Source organism: Dermacentor andersoni, chromosome 11 (assembly GCF_023375885.2).
Source record: "Dermacentor andersoni chromosome 11, qqDerAnde1_hic_scaffold, whole genome shotgun sequence".
NCBI classification, from domain to species: domain Eukaryota; kingdom Metazoa; phylum Arthropoda; class Arachnida; order Ixodida; family Ixodidae; genus Dermacentor; species Dermacentor andersoni.
In genome coordinates this window covers 106,865,619-106,881,571 of record NC_092824.1, presented here as the reverse complement: position 1 = coordinate 106,881,571, position 15,953 = coordinate 106,865,619, and the positions used below count along the sequence as shown (strand labels likewise).

Genomic DNA, 15,953 nt, shown 5'->3' with positions numbered 1-15,953 from the left:
ACTCCGGCGTCAAAAGCGGTTCTACCTTCCGCGCTGAAAGCAAATATAATATTCCGGCAGGTGTTCAGTCATACACTCACCGACGCATTTACAGATATATTGGCGACTCCTTATATACTTTGATTTATCGTAAAAAATATTTCTGCAGATATGAGGCATATGCTGGAATCCACGTGAAGCGAAGCTTTGGCGAAGTGCTTAAGTAAATGCTATATGAAACACACAAGTGTTTTTACAGCAATCCCACGCAACGTATAATCTTATGCAATTTTATGCACCGAGCACCGAAATTTATGTGTGGTGTGAAGTTTGGGAAATTAATTGTTGTTCTACATAGTCGGTACGTGTTAGAGGTTTGTATATCAGGTTTATAACTGCGTGCATCGATTGGGGTATGTTTCACACACTATTGTAATCTATAGCCCACGGGGCGACTACAGGCAGCCTGTCGGCTCTGGGGATACCGACCATAGTGAACTTCGCGAAGAAAATGTAGAGGCCAAATAAAGTTGGCAGAAGAAATATTCCGCAAAAGCCAAGCATACGGCTTCACTGCAGCTTCTACATCAGTGCACGCCTTTCTCCGACACCGAAGTTCACAGTAGCGAAGCTAAGAAAAAGCACTGAAGACGGGAGCAAGAAATAACAGCGCAGAAGCAGCTCCTGCTGCTGCTGCAACCAGCGTAGTGGATACCGCGAGACGAATGCCGGTGACCGAGTGCTCCTGTCAGCCCGATGAGCGCTGGACTTGTCGGCCAATCGGATTAGGGCTAGAGCCCCGAGATTCGGCCAAGATCGCTCCGGGCAGCCCTTCGCTCTGCTCGCTAATGACTAGCACCGACCCCGGGCGCAAGACGAGGCGGGGTAGAACCCCGGCCAGCGAGCCGAGCACGCGTGGGCCTGCTTGCAGGATGCGCTGCCGCTGACGCGTTGCCTGCAGCGCCGCCTTCTGCGACTGCGACGCCCCCTGGCGGCTACCACAGACGCGTAGCGCAGCAGAACAGCATGAACCCTTTGTAGGAAAGAAGACGAAGAGAGAGAGAGAGAGAGAGAGAGAGAGAGAGAGAGACAGCAAGGAGAGGTAAGGTCAGAAGGTCCGTCAGACGAGCGTACGGTTTGCTACCCCCCACCCCCAACGGGGCTAAGGAAAGGGAAATAGAAAGGTGAATAGAGAGTGAACAGGCATGTCCGAAGGAAGATGCACATGGTGATATAGGGGGCTTTATGGCGCAAGGGTATGGCCGAATCGCGACAAGAAACGGTGATGAGCAGTCAATGGGTTGATGAATCACAGAGGGCACGGCTATACGGCAACGTAACCGTACATAGACGCCTAAAATCAGCCGCTGGATGGGTGCGCAAAACATATATATTCATGAAATTTAGACCAAATTGCTGTAGCAAGGAGTGCTATGGACATTGATGATGCACAGGGGGACTATAAACCAGCGCCAAAACGGGCACAGTGCGCATGACGGGGACAGAGAAGACAAACAGATCGCGGTGTGCGTCCTTCTTTCCCAGTTCCTGTCTTCCGCGCCGCGTCAGTTTTGTCAAGAATCAGGCTACAAAACTAACCTGAGCCGCTGCCCTTGTCTGTCATAAACCAATGTTGGTAACTTACCAACGAAGTAGCGTGTTTTTAGTCAGCTTGACGAAATCTTTGTGCTTTTGTCGAATGGTCGTCCATGGAAACGGGCGCGGTATATCCATCACATGTTTATCTTTATTTTCGTTCTGTCACTTTATCACTGCCTCGAGGGCAACAACGCTGAGGACGCAAAAAGGAAAAAAAAAAAATACCATGACAAGAGAAAGAGAGAGAGAGCTCCAATGTCGAGCAACTGCGTTTGCACGGTCAGAACGAGAAGGAAGCACGCCGGGGCGCCACAACAATCGGAAGGCGCGGTCCCAAAGGAACGTCGTGCAGTGCGGTTAAGCCTACACGTCGTGCTAAGCCAATCTGGATGCAAAACCAGGGGCAGGGCTCATAAGCATACTACACTCATCCGGTGCTCAACGCCTGTTTAACGGGAGCTTCGCCGAAGAATCAACGGCGCGCAGATACTGAATTGGGTTGACTAACTACGTCAGACGAGACGCACGCAAGACGCGCGAAGCACAATGTATAATGCAGTCTTGGCGGGGACACCTAACTTGTACATACACTTAAACCAATGCAACTGGCAGCAGGGTCGACGCCCGGCAAAGACCTTGCAATAAGTCGCGCATGATTAATCAGCTGCGTTTCAAAAGAAAGTCGATTAAAGTAAGAAAATTGCCTCAAAGACAACAGAATTTTGACAGCCTTTGACTGGGCAGCGGCAGTATTCCGATTGGATGGGAATGCTAGAGAATTCGTTTAACGACGTTCGGGTGCACGTTAAATAACACCACTGGGCGAGAACTGAGCCGGAGACAACACCACGTTTCGCAAAGCCCTCGTCTTGAGCTAGGACGACAAACATAATCGATAAACGAACATTTTCTCACTGTTATCGGAAGAACAAGTAGGCGATAAGAAACATGTTATGCGCTTACCTATTCGCAGAAAGAAAAAAGTCAGCGAGCCTTCGTGCCATGCGTTCACTTCAATTGATTGTGTAATACGTGGGCGTAATATTCTAACAGCGTGCACTATTGTATCGACAAGTACCTGCATCCACTGATCCTGTTCTTCATTTTCTTTCTAACCCTGAAACGCAGGGATAAGGTAAAGTCACTTGCAATAGAACTCAACTTGCTGTAACTGCTAATGTCAAGTATGCCTCGTGTTTTATACTCAATCCCTCACGAAGACCTTGATTAGGCTAACTTACATTGCATGATGTCATTGTAGAAAAACCCTCTTAGCTTCGTCACAAGCTTTACTGTTTAACTGTTTAACAGAGCTCGATAAGAGCTATTCTTGGCTCACACGGCCGGCCCTTATAAGGATCTTGCATGTTATTCTACTGCAACTCAACAGAATGCGTACTGAATACATAAAAAAAAAGTCAATAGAAAGACCACGTATTTTTGATGCCGACTTTTAAATGGGAGTATTCGTTGCTTAGCGGCTGGCACGGTCCGTATATACCTTTGGCTACACTGAACCGAACTGATGAAACGAAGTATAGCTCCGCACGTGAGAAAAGAGAGACCTATTACGTGCGAAAGGAAGAATAAGAAAAAAGGAAGATCAAAACATGGGCATGAACAATTGTGCAGTGGCAGCTCATATTTCTCTGGGAACACGTCCATTTTTCTCGGAACAACGATTTCTGTCGGGGCCCGCAAATTGTGTGTATATACCAACCACGACTAGGAAAACGGGAGGCTTCACTGCATAACGCCGGCTTGCGCAAATCGTGTTTCCGCGTACATTTGAGAAAAAAAGAAGAAAGAAAAAGAAAACGGCCGTCACATTAAGCGCGCGGTTTACCTTCGAAGAGTTTTACAGCCCCGTAGCTTCAGTACCGCTTGAGCGGGGCCGAATTTGCTTAGAACAAGCAAAAGGGGTAGCCGGATTTACCGCAACTGAAAAAAGAAGCAGTGCCGAAAGAACGAGACCATGCGAGATATTTTGAAGAAACTTGCAAGCACAATCCCAGGCGAGCGAAGTCACTTAACATGATTGAAGCGAACATATGCTAAACAATAGAGTGCGATAGCCATAACAAGCGCTAACTCGATCTGACTCGCCGACGAAGGAGAGGGCTACGGCTATGGCGTGATCCAGCAGCTGTTCATGAAGAGAAGGGCTCGATTTCCAGTCGGTGGCCGCATCTCAACGGGCACGATACGTAAAAAAACGAAAAGAAAAAAAAGAAATGACACTCACGCATTTGGCTTAATAGGTACGCGTTAGAAAAACCCTATAGTCGGTGACAAAATAAGCATAAAAAAGGTGATGTGTACGCTGTTCAACTGAAAACCAATTTGCATAGATCACAAGGAACTTTATTCACCCGTATGCGCGCGTATAACTGTGGTATATGTATCAATGCCGGTGCATACATTGAGTACAATATAACGTATCGCACATGCAATAATACACCGTGCTGCATATAAACAAAAAACGAAGGAGCAAACAAAACATTAAATTCTCTCTTCTTGGCAGTGGCTTTTCCACTTCCACTTCAGAAACACTATTACAATGTACACGCGATAAACTTTGCCAGCCTCGTAATTCATGACTCTAGATGCGCAAGCATATAATTAGCTTCGCTCATTTCCGTGGCATCAAGCGTTTTTGCGCGTTTAAAACGTCTATCTTACCCGTACAGATCTGTCTTTATGTCACTGGTTTTAGGATGAGGCCTGAACATCTTGGCAAGCTTTATAGGTGATCCTGGCGTCACGACTCAGCCGAAGATTATATTTCAGCTTGAAACAACGAGCTTTTGTTCTGCAGTTAGCTCAACCATTGCATTAGCAAAGTCGTTTGACGGACTTTCAGTTGGTTCGGCTTATTTTTCAAAGGTGGAAAGGAACTGCACTGCGTTTTTTGTAAGTGGACAGTGGAGTTCGCACGGTATTCTCACGTTGTCGCCGATTACAGGTGATCAAAATTAATGCGGAGTCCTTTACTACTGCGTCCCTCATAAACCATAGTGCAGTTTCGGGTCGTTAAACCCCAGAATTCAGATTCTTTTTAGTACCCAGCACGCACACCCTAAAATAAACGGTATATACACTGTAAAATAATTTACACCCTTAAAGGTGAAAAAGGGTGTAAATGTGTATATAACTCACACCTTTAGGGTGCGAGTTATAGACACGTTCACACCCTTTTTCACTTTTAAGGGTGTAAATTATTTTACAGTGCAGCCCCTCGAATTTTGTCGTTTTGCTGACACATACAAAATTGCGCTCACCCGCCAAACGCACGCGCGAGTTTAGGTTAACGCATGAGAAAAAGAGCAGCTCGGGCACACGGAAATTCGGATATTTGAATAAAGTATCTGGGCCATTGTGCGGCCCTACAGAGCCCTACACATTCCGATTTTCATACATTAAGAAAGATTCAGAGTAATACAAGCGAAAACGCAGAGTGCACAGCCTGGAGCAAAATTCTTCCTTGGAAATTCTCTTAGTCCCCTTCCTCTTAGCGGCTGCTTTCAATCTGGATTCAACATTTCCAATTCATCTACTTTTGCTGCAGGACCCCACACAACAGTACAATGACATAGGTGTGCAGGTAGCTTTGTCAAAATAGGCCATCTATGCAGCAACACTTACGGAGGAATTAACCGCTATGTAGCTTCATGAACGTTTTACACTGCCGTGGTGTTGATGTAAAAATCGATACATTTGGACTAGTCCATTGCGACCACGCCTCTGATAAACAACGTCGCATTTATTCTCTTCAGGAGTGCTTACCTAGCGTTTTCTTTTAAGTTCCGTTCATCAAAGCAGCTAAAGGTGAGGTAAGGTAAGGTAGCCCTAGTAAATAGTTTCTTAGTGCTGACTATTAGTCACCCCGTCACCTAATCTTGGATTCATTTTGCATACGCTTCATTAACTAGCGCACAGCGATGACTCTACAGTTGCGTAATGTTGCAACCGACCATTTACAAATTACGCAAGCTCCATCTTCACGCGACACTCGACTAAACACGTACATCGCCACGAGTACAAGAGCGAAAGTGATAAGGCCTGCAGAAAAACGAGGGGGAAAAGGCGAAGTAAAGGCTTCGTGCAGAGGTGCGGGAGGGGGGAGGATTTGGGGGATGAAAGGAGCCAGAATCTCCCCGAGCACGAGTTTTGCGGAGGGGAAAAAATGACGTCGAGTAGCTGCTGTCACCGAGAGCGTCGCCTACGACAACGTGGCTTCCTCAAAAACGAAAAGGCAGCTGTGGAAAAAAGATGAGGAAACGGGAAGGAGGCATCGCTGAAAGACGTTTAAAGGGGAGTCGAGGGAAGTCGAGTGATAAATTAGGCTTGTCAAAAGAGATGAAAACTATGAAGAGGAAGCGAATCATTGGGGAAATATGGGAGAGGGGCTTCTTTTCCCGGTAGCACACTATGTACAAACGCCACTCTGGCTCCTTTCTCCCCTTTTCCCCCTAGGCTTCCCACTTTTTTCCTTATACCTCGGGGTTCGTCTCGGCTTTGAGACAGAGGAGGCTGTCGTAAGACGACGGTTGCGAGAGGAAAAAGAAAAGAACTATATTTCAAAGGAAGAGAATATATTACGAAAAATGAAACACAATCTTGAACAGAGAGAGTACATGCGATAGGACAGCAGCGAGAAGATGTGCAGCTCGCAAAACGAGCGCCAGGACCAACGTCGGACGAAAATCCTCACGCGTGTAAAAGAGAAGATCGAAAAACTCGACTTCCCGAAAAAAAAGAAAAGTGAAGCTGTTGCAGCGGGCGAGAGATGAGAAAGCTGTAAGGAAATTGGAAAATGAGAGTTCTTTCGGGGAAAAGGCAGATATGAGGATCCAGAAGTTGGCTTTTCTTTTTCCCGTTTTGCTCCGCCTAGCTACTTGGTCATTGCTTGTAAGGCCGTGCCAAGAGCGTCGACACGCGTTTTTGTTTTTCTGTTTTGCGGATCCCTTTAAGAAAGTGCGAACTCACGGTGAAGTAAGCGTTAACGCTCGAAATACTTTTTCTATTTCTCTACGAAATAGAAAGAGGCGGGCACGCAATCTAAAAAAGGAACAGCTACTAGGCTGTAATTTAAGATGACGGAGCAATAATTTCTGGAGCTTTCGTCGTCTGCTCGGTTCGGCTCGTCACTCGCGACACGAGTTTCGTACCTTGTCGTCTGCTCCCGTTGTTGTGGAATAAGAGACGGAGAACTTTGAACTGATGGAAAAACGACAGACGTCCTTTCGCTTCGAGCGCATCAAGAAGACTGCTTTATTTTTCACTAGAGGGTATGGGAAATGGGAGAGAGTAGTGAGAAGGAGAAAGTCACAATACACCATGCCACACAAGCATTCTTGCACCACGCACGCACCAAAGCCATCGCCACAGGCCGGGCTGCCAGGGTCATGAGTCTCCGGGACATGAACGCTTGAGTGCAGTGGAGCCGTGCGGGGGCCCAAGGACCTGCGTGTCCGCAACTCCCCTGTGTGCAATAAAGTTGTCACCACCACCTCCACACTTGGAAGGCACCACCGCACCGCCGCTCGCCGTTTGTATACAACGCGCCCGCCAGTAAGGCACGTACTTTGAGGGGTATCGAATGTCCGGCGCCTCTGAGAAGTTCTCCTTGCCACTTCGTCGGCGGCCCGCAGCGCGGGGGTTTATCTGGTGTGTGGCGCCGCTGGGGAGGGGGACTTTTTGGCTCCAGAATGGAGGAAATACAACAACCTCCCCCGGATGAGCGAACTATTATTGAGCTCATTGCTCCACAATCTCCAAGGGATACAGCAGCTGTATCGGTCGCTTCACCTCAGTTCCCCCACTTAATACCAGTTTGCAGGACCGCACCCTGCCGTCTCTACCCTTAAATGTTTCCTTAATTCTGGCGGTCTTCCACATGTGGCGTTTCAAACGGTCTTCCTTCAGGAGCACCAATGCGCCTTTCTTCAGATCACTCGATGTCGTTGGTCGGCACATATGTGCCGATCTGAGCTCCAATAAGTACTCTTTCCGCCACCGTCTCCAGAAACCATCGGCCATGGCAGTCCGGTACTTCCAGCGTCGTGAGAGATGCATTCCACCGCCAGGAATTTCGTCCGGCAGCAGGTGTGGAGGAAGGGTCGTCAACCTTCTTCCGACAAGGAAATGAGCCGGTGACAGCGGTTCTGGTTCTTGAGCATCATCATATATGAAAGTCAGAGGGCGTGAGTTGATCACGGCCTCCACCTCATAAAGAACGGTGGTCAGTTCTTCGAAACTCAAGCTGCTCCGACCTAACACCTTTCGCAATGCTACCTTCACAGATCGCACCATCCGCTCCCAGAATCCACCCCACCAAGCTGCCCGTTCAACAATAAACTTCCATCTGATTTGGTTTCCGGCGAAGTATGACTGCAATTCCTCAACCTGTAACAGCATGAACATTGCCTTTAGATCCCTGGCTGCACGCTTGAATGTGAGCGCGTTGTCCGAATACACCGTCGAGCAAATTCCACGGCGTGCCACAAAGCGTTTAAAGGCCAACAGGAAAGCTGTAGCCGACAGGTCGCTGACAAGCTCAAGGTGGACGGCACGTGTCACAGCACAGGTGAAAATAGCGATGTAGCATTTTTTGCTGTCGCGTGACTGTTGACAAATCAAGGGCCCTGCAAAATCGATGCCAACGATGTCGAACGGGTTTCCCTTTGTCACTCTGTCAGCTGGAAGTGGTGCTACTGGTTCCGTAGCTGGAGGGCAACTTTGCTTGTGACAGACGAGGCACTGCTTGATAATTTTCTTTACGGCCTGACGTCCTCGGATAATCCAATACGATTCTCGTAGCTGTGCTAGAGTATCGCGTACGCCCGCGTGCAGCATTCTCAAATGTTCCTTCCGTATGAGCAGTGATGTGAGGGGGTGATTGCCAGGGAGAACGATGGGATGCTTAGTCTCTTCGTTGTTATCACTGAATTGCAAGCGTCCACCCACTCGCATGAGGCCCTCTTTGTCGAAGTACGGGTTGAAAGGCAAAACAGGAGAGCTCTTGTGCAGCGGTCTTTGATTCTTCAGGTTTGAAATGTCGTCGCTGAACGCATCTCGTTGAGCCTTAGCCAACCAGTATCTTTCGGCGCTGATTACTTCTTCAGCTCGTAATGGGCCGATCGTCCTTCCTTCTTTGTTGTGGCAGTTGTCGACAAAGCGGCGGACCCACGCGGTTACTCGCACGACTCTGCTGAATGAACTATAATTCTCAACATTGAAAATTGCCATGGATGACGATGATACTATGGGCATCACCGTCACCTTTCGCTCTTCCATTTGGCACTCCCTAACATTCGAGCTCGGCTCACTTATCATTGGCCAACACGTGTCATCCTCCTGAAGCCATCGGGGTCCTTTCCACCACAGTTCGCTTTCCCGCAGGGCCGATGGGAGAATGCCGCGGGTGACTAGGTCAGCGGGGTTGTCAGAGCCTGGGCAGTGTCTCCAATCCCTGGGATCTGTCAGCGCTTGTAACTCTGAGACTCGATTTGCCACGAAGGGCTTCCATCTGGCAGCGTTTCCCTTGATCCAGTACATAGCTACTGTAGAGTCAGTCCAGAGGATGGTAGCAACGTTCTTCAGATCCAACGCCTTGGTAACGTAGTGGCATAGTCGCGCGTCAACAAGGGCTCCCATCAGCTCCAATCGGGGCAGCGAGAGGCGTTTCAAAGGGGCCACTCTTGATTTAGCCATGACCAAGCTGACATTTGTTAGTCCGAACGGAGACTTGGTCACGATATATGCGACAGCACCATAGGCCTTCGGGCTTGCGTCACAGAAAACATGCACCACTTTCTCCGTATCATCGTTTCTAAAGTCTGCCGCTATCAGTCTTGGAATACAGACTCCTTCAATGCATGGAAGCTCCCTACACCAGCAGTCCCACTCAGGCTGCAATGTCTCAGGCAAGGGATCGTCCCAACCGATTCCCAACTCCCACAACTTCTGGAACATTACCTTTACGCATAATGTTGTGGGAGCAATAAATCCAAAAGGGTCGAAAATTCTTGCCGAGACCTGCAGCACAAATCTCTTGTTGTCGGCTCTTGCGGAGAGGAAGTCGATGAGTGAAGTTAGGTTGTATTCAAAGTGGTCAGTCTGAGCATTCCAACCTACTCCCAATACCTTTGTAGCTGCAGCATGTCCAGCATCAGCGTTCGTTCTCTCCACATTGCCATTCTCTAAGAAGTTGACGAGATCGCGGTCGTTCGACATCCACTTGTGCAGCCGCATCCCTGCTTGAGACAATATATCTTTGGATTCCTGGCACAAGACTTTACCCTTGTCAAGGCTGTCAACCCCAGTTACAAGGTCGTCCACGTAAAGATGCTTGCGCAGAATACCTGCAGTTTCAGCATACCGTTCCGGCAGGCCTTCAAGATGATGTTGCAACGTTGCGGCCAAAAGAAATGGGCTCGACGTGACACCGAACGGCACGCGAGTCATGCGATAGGTCACCACAGCTGGAAGCTCTTCCCCTTTCCTTGGCGTCATAGCGTACCAGAGAAACTGCACAGCGTTCCGATCACTCTCTGATAGTGATATTTGGAGAAAGGCCTTTTCAATATCCGCAACGATGGCAATGTTGTAAGTGCGGAAATTGATCAGCAGATCAATGAGCTCTGGGTTTAGGTTTGGGCCACTTTCCAAAACATTGTTCAGTGAGAGGCGATTTTTGGCACTAGATGATGCATCAAATACTACCCTCAGTTTTGTCGTCTGGCTTTCGCGACGAACAACTGCTTGATGTGGCATATAGTACACCGGACCTTCCGACGTGCCGCAGTCCTTGCTGGCTGGCTCTGCATAGCCCTTTTCTATGTAGTCTCTTATGCAGGCGTCGTATTCCCTAATCAACGAATCTCCTTCCAAGAGGCGCTTTGTCTGTGCTTTAAGACGCCTTGCTGCGCACTCGTAGTTGTCGCCAAGCTCGTAAACCATCGAATTCCAAGGGAACGACACCTTATAGCGGCCATTCTCAAAGTTGACGGTTTCTTTATAGTGCTGAAGGACTGCGTCCTCGTGACGAACTGGCTCATGTTCCTTGATACCGATGTGCTCGAGCTCCCAGAAAGACTTTAGCTGTGCTGATATTTCCTTGTCAATTTGTTCACTCAATCCTATCCGCATCACGCCAGCAGCCGAGGAGCAGACTCCTGTTGACTTCCTTGTGCCGACCTGGCCCTGGACTGTCCATCCGAATACAGTCTCCACTGCCATCAATTTGGAGCTGAGACGCTTAGTGGATCCCGTGACAATTTCCCAGTAATGATCAGCGCCAATCAAAAGGTCAATATTTTCGCTTTCGTCGCCCCGCGAGGCGTCTGCGACTTGGAAGTGAAATTTTGAAAGTTGAAGTAGAACAGAATTTGATGGAGCAGCCATGATATCTGCACAGATGCAAGGAACCTCCAGCGCTTCCACTCGCACCCCTTTTCCGTCGTACTGGCTTCTGAGCCACAGCTCCACTCGACGCGTTTTTGTGCGTGTGGTGGCTGATGTTTCACCAAAGGCAAATATTTTAAGTTCCTCTTCTCCCAGCACTTTTAACTGCAGCTTTTCGGATAGCTTGCGATGAATGAAGGTTCGCTGGCTGCCACCGTCCAGGAGAAGCCTGACAAGCGTACGTTCATGTGGACCCTCTGTCCAAGCTCGCGCTGTCTGAAGGAGAAACTGCTGCTCTCCATTGCACATCAAGTCATCTCCCGTGCCTAATGAGGACTTCAACACCGTGGCTTGCTCAATCACCGGTGACGAAGATGCATCCCTTTCATCAGTGTTGCGGTGTCTCTTAAAGTCAGGGTCGCACATTGTCGTTAAATGTCTGCCCTTGCAATGCGCACACCTGAGCCACTTAGCTTTACGGCATTCTCTTGCCTCGTGCCCTTTTGTTGTACACCGGAAACATCGATTGTCACGCTTTAGTAACTCTCTCTTATCCGCCACAGACATCTTTGCGTTGCAGTTGCCGGTCTCATGGCCGTTCGAATTACAAAATAGGCATCCTGTGCTGTCCTTGATCGTGGTGTGCAGTGCCGCTGCAGTAGGCATGTACGCCGCTTTAGTGTTGCTGTTGCGCCTTTCCTTTACCAATTCGGCACTGTTGTCTCTCGGAGCTTCGGCCCGCTGTATGATCTCCCGCGTCGCAACCTCCTTTCTCAAAAAACGCAGGAACTCCTCCAGCTCACTTCCCTCGTTCGTAGCCTCGTATTTTCTTTGGTATTCCAGACGAAGGTCGGCAGGCACCGCTTTCTTTATTACGGTCAGTAACAAAGTTCCATAAGTGCCAACACTCACGCCTAAAGAAGTGAGGCTGCGTACACCTGTCTCTACTTCGTCGACGAGGCTGCGCAGTTGACCGAGATTCCGTGAGTCACGCACTGGCTTGATGTTAAGCAGCCGTGACATGTGGTCTTCTATAATAACTTCCTTTCTGCCGAACCTCTCCTTCAATAGCGAGAGAGCGACATCGTAGTTGCCTTCCGACAAGTCAAGTCCTGCTACCGCAGCCGCCGCCTTTCCTGTCAAGTAGCTGTTTAGGTACTTGAATTTGTCTACTTTTGAGAGGTTCTGGTTAGCGTTGATAGTTGACTCAAACTGACTCCAGAACCCTTGCCACTCTCGAAGCTCTCCGTTGAATTTGTTGATTTCGAGCTTTGGCAGCTTTACGGTGGGGCGTATTTGCGAATCGTTTGCGCTAGATTCTCTTTGATCTGAGGAGTTTAGTGTGCGATCTGATGAAACATTTGTGCAGCTAAAGTCGCGTAGCATGCGTTGTACCTTTGTTTTCGATACGATGATCTTTTCTCTGTACATTTCGGAGCATGCAATTTCCTCTTCGAAAGCTTCATCTTCAACGCCTTTTTCTATCTCCCGATCTAGCTCTTTCAGTGAGTCTTCTTTAAGAGTAAGAAGATTTATCTTTTCTTCCAGCTCACCGATTGATGCGCTGTCGTCCATGGTGGATACTTCATTGATCAGCTTGGTTGTAGATGCTCGCGCCACGGCCCTTTTTCGCTTGATTCTGTCGATGTCCATCCTTTGACGTCCCTATTCCCGGGTTTCGGCACCAAAAAATGTTGTGGAATAAGAGACGGAGAACTTTGAACTGATGGAAAAACGACAGACGTCCTTTCGCTTCGAGCGCATCAAGAAGACTGCTTTATTTTTCACTAGAGGGTATGGGAAATGGGAGAGAGTAGTGAGAAGGAGAAAGTCACAATACACCATGCCACACAAGCATTCTTGCACCACGCACGCACCAAAGCCATCGCCACAGGCCGGGCTGCCAGGGTCATGAGTCTCCGGGACATGAACGCTTGAGTGCAGTGGAGCCGTGCGGGGGCCCAAGGACCTGCGTGTCCGCAACTCCCCTGTGTGCAATAAAGTTGTCACCACCACCTCCACACTTGGAAGGCACCACCGCACCGCCGCTCGCCGTTTGTATACAACGCGCCCGCCAGTAAGGCACGTACTTTGAGGGGTATCGAATGTCCGGCGCCTCTGAGAAGTTCTCCTTGCCACTTCGTCGGCGGCCCGCAGCGCGGGGGTTTATCTGGTGTGTGGCGCCGCTGGGGAGGGGGACTTTTTGGCTCCAGAATGGAGGAAATACAACACCCGTGTTATAGAGACAGACGGCACAGTGTAACTCACAGGTAAGGAAGCATTTTTTTTTTTTTTGGCACAACAGTGTGTCACAGAGATGAAATTGGCATGCCGGTTGATTGAACCTCTCGTTTGGAGACGAGATACCGGAATTACACAATTTGTTCAGAGAGAGACAAAACGATATGTGCAGACTTTATTGATAAGCAGGAGATGTTAGTCTGGCTTCTCGCCTAGCATTTTACTCCAGGTGCCGAGTGATAAATATAATACAGTACAAAGTGATAACACGACACAGAACAGAAAAAAACAACAGACACACACATACAGAATAAAGCTATTTACAAAGTTTAGTTAGGGTATAACGGCCGTAGAAACTTGTTTTATCATTCGCTTAGATTGATATCTTTGCTACTGAGTTGTGTCTATGAAATCACGAATGAAGAATTGCAAAAAACAGCTGTGTTGGTTACGCTCCATAACTATCACGCGTTGACGACAGCAGGAAGAGAGAACGCAATTTTTACAGAAAATTTGTTAAGGCATTACGACCAGAAACGCTGGCGGTAAAATAGGCATATTATTTTATTGCAGGCGTCCTATACCTAAGAACAAAGCAGAAGGTACAACGAAGCTGAGTTGGTAATAAGGTGTCGCGTTCCGAGCAGTTCGGAAAGTGATCCGCAGTGCAGTGTTACGGATCTCCGATACGTCAATAAAGTTTGCATAGCCACGTGCCATTTTTTAAATAAAGTGTTTTCTTAAGTGAAAGCTTTAGCACGGCACCAGCTGAGATTTCCCTATATGTTAAAGAATATGCAGAACGCAGAAATGCTCTTATTAGACAGCCGCAGGACAGATTTGATTGAAAATTTGTTGCATGTGAGAGATAAAGTTAAGTGCTAGCAACTGTAGGAAGCAGATATTTGATTCGTTCGTGCCTCGTACATTTTTTTTTCTTCAAAAATTGCTGAAAATCAGCAAGTTAAAGCAAGTGAAGCACGGAGGTTACAAATCACTAACTTCACCGAAAACAGATGTCACTTGTCCCGTAGTCAGCAATGTTCGCCATGTTCAGTGCATTAGGTCTGATAAATCATTGTTCGTGAGAAATTACGCCAATATGAGAAGGTGTGGAATTGGGACGTATTGGGGAAAAAGGGCACGAGGGAGGAAGGCATCATCGTTCTGAATTTTCTTTCAGGACGCCCACACTACAGTTGAACCCAGGCTTGTAGGCTGGTAGTCCTACATGAAAAGCCAGTGTCATGACCACTCGGCGTGCATCTTTCATCCCATAAGTAGTTGGAAATTAAGATGTCAATACACTGAACACGAAGCGCTGGAAATGTGACACTCACCTTCACAGCAGAAGAGTCATGACGCAGTCGCAACGAAGAATACGGTGGCCGTTCATCCACGAAAAACACTGCGAAAAAAATAAAAAGAGAGGAAGAAAATGAGGCTTGCGAGCATGACTGCGCATTTAGGCGTCAATCTGCATGTAAGGTACAAGACAGCGCTGTTCGGAAGTGACTCAGTGCTCTGGATTGGGGGGTGGGGGGTACATTGCAGCGTCCCCTTATCGTGAACAGAGCCGCGATCTTCGAGCGATGCCTTCCTACTCGATTCTATGCCACTGTTATCATACGCCACTGACGGCCGCCTAATCCCACTGAAGTTGCTGGAGGAGCGTCGCTCTGACCACTGACAAAGCGCGAAAAGCACGAGAAGGAATAGCATCGGAGAAGGCATCGCTACAAAATCGTGGCCCAGAAAACTAGAAGAAAAATTACGCTGATCCAATGCACACGTTAGAATCAACGTGAAGCGAAGCTTAACTCAAGTGAATAACTAAATGCTATCAAGCCAACGGCAATACATTTGTGCTTGCTTTCATCCCTACGCAACGTCTAATTGTTCGGAACGTTTATATTCTGGCACCGCAACGGTCACAAATTTATTTTCATGCAATTTCTATTCTTATGCACTTATGCAATTTCTATTCTTATTCTGTACCTTTTGTGTCACACTGTGATGTAACCAGTTGAAGCTTCGGAATAATTTTTGACTACCCGAGGTTCATTAAACGTAAACAGGGTAGACGGTGCACTTTTGAAATCAGCGCCCATCGCTTTGGAGCCGCTGGGTCAGGAATCGAACCCTCGACCTCGCGCTCAGCAGTAGAACGCCATAGTAGGTTCAGCCATCGTGGCTGGTAAAGCGAAAACTAAAAAAGAAAAAAGACTAAATATATGAAAAAAAAAGCCAGGGGTAAAGAAGCACGCGTTACAGTTCAATGCGAATCGAGAGGTCGCCAAATCCGTAGTCGAGGCAGCAACCACGCCAACCTCGTGATGGGAGTCTTCCGTGACCGCGCTGCGACCGCTTAGCGCGAAAAAAAAAAAAAAAAAAAAAAAAAAGGTGGCGAGGAGGCATTAGAGTCGCACGAAAGAACGCCATCAAGAGTGGGGTCGATGAGGAAGAGGAGGTAATAAGAATGGAAACTGTCGAAGGAGGAGGAAGGAAACCACTTTTCCTTCTGAGCGCCGAGCCTATGATCGAAGGATCAAGGAAGGAAACCGATCGAGCTGTGAGGCGCGCACATGGCTCGGACCCGTAGTCGTCGAGGGGGGGAGGGGGGTCAGAAGTCCCGACCGTCTCTGCCACCCAACTCCCTAGGCCTCTCTCCTACTCCCTCCGCAATATCCTGGAGCCAACTGCTGATCCGAAGCCGGATGTCCAAT

General features: G+C 48.3%; 2 protein-coding genes across 6 annotated transcripts in view; both read right to left on the bottom strand.

The window, feature by feature from the left end:
* LOC126539405 (latrophilin Cirl-like) overlaps positions 1-15,953 on the bottom strand; it is a 507,732-nt gene that overhangs the window by 290,396 nt on the left and 201,383 nt on the right. For all 5 annotated transcript variants that reach the window (XM_055075343.2, XM_055075342.1, XM_055075340.1 and 2 more), the window contains one exon: positions 14,568-14,635. The gene's annotated coding sequence lies outside the window, so the exon portion shown is untranslated. The remainder of the gene's footprint in view (positions 1-14,567; positions 14,636-15,953) is intronic.
* On the bottom strand, positions 7,339-11,412 carry LOC126530395 (uncharacterized). The gene has a single exon (XM_050177686.2). The coding sequence runs from the start codon at positions 11,410-11,412 to the stop codon at positions 7,339-7,341; it is 4,074 nt and encodes a 1,357-aa protein (XP_050033643.2).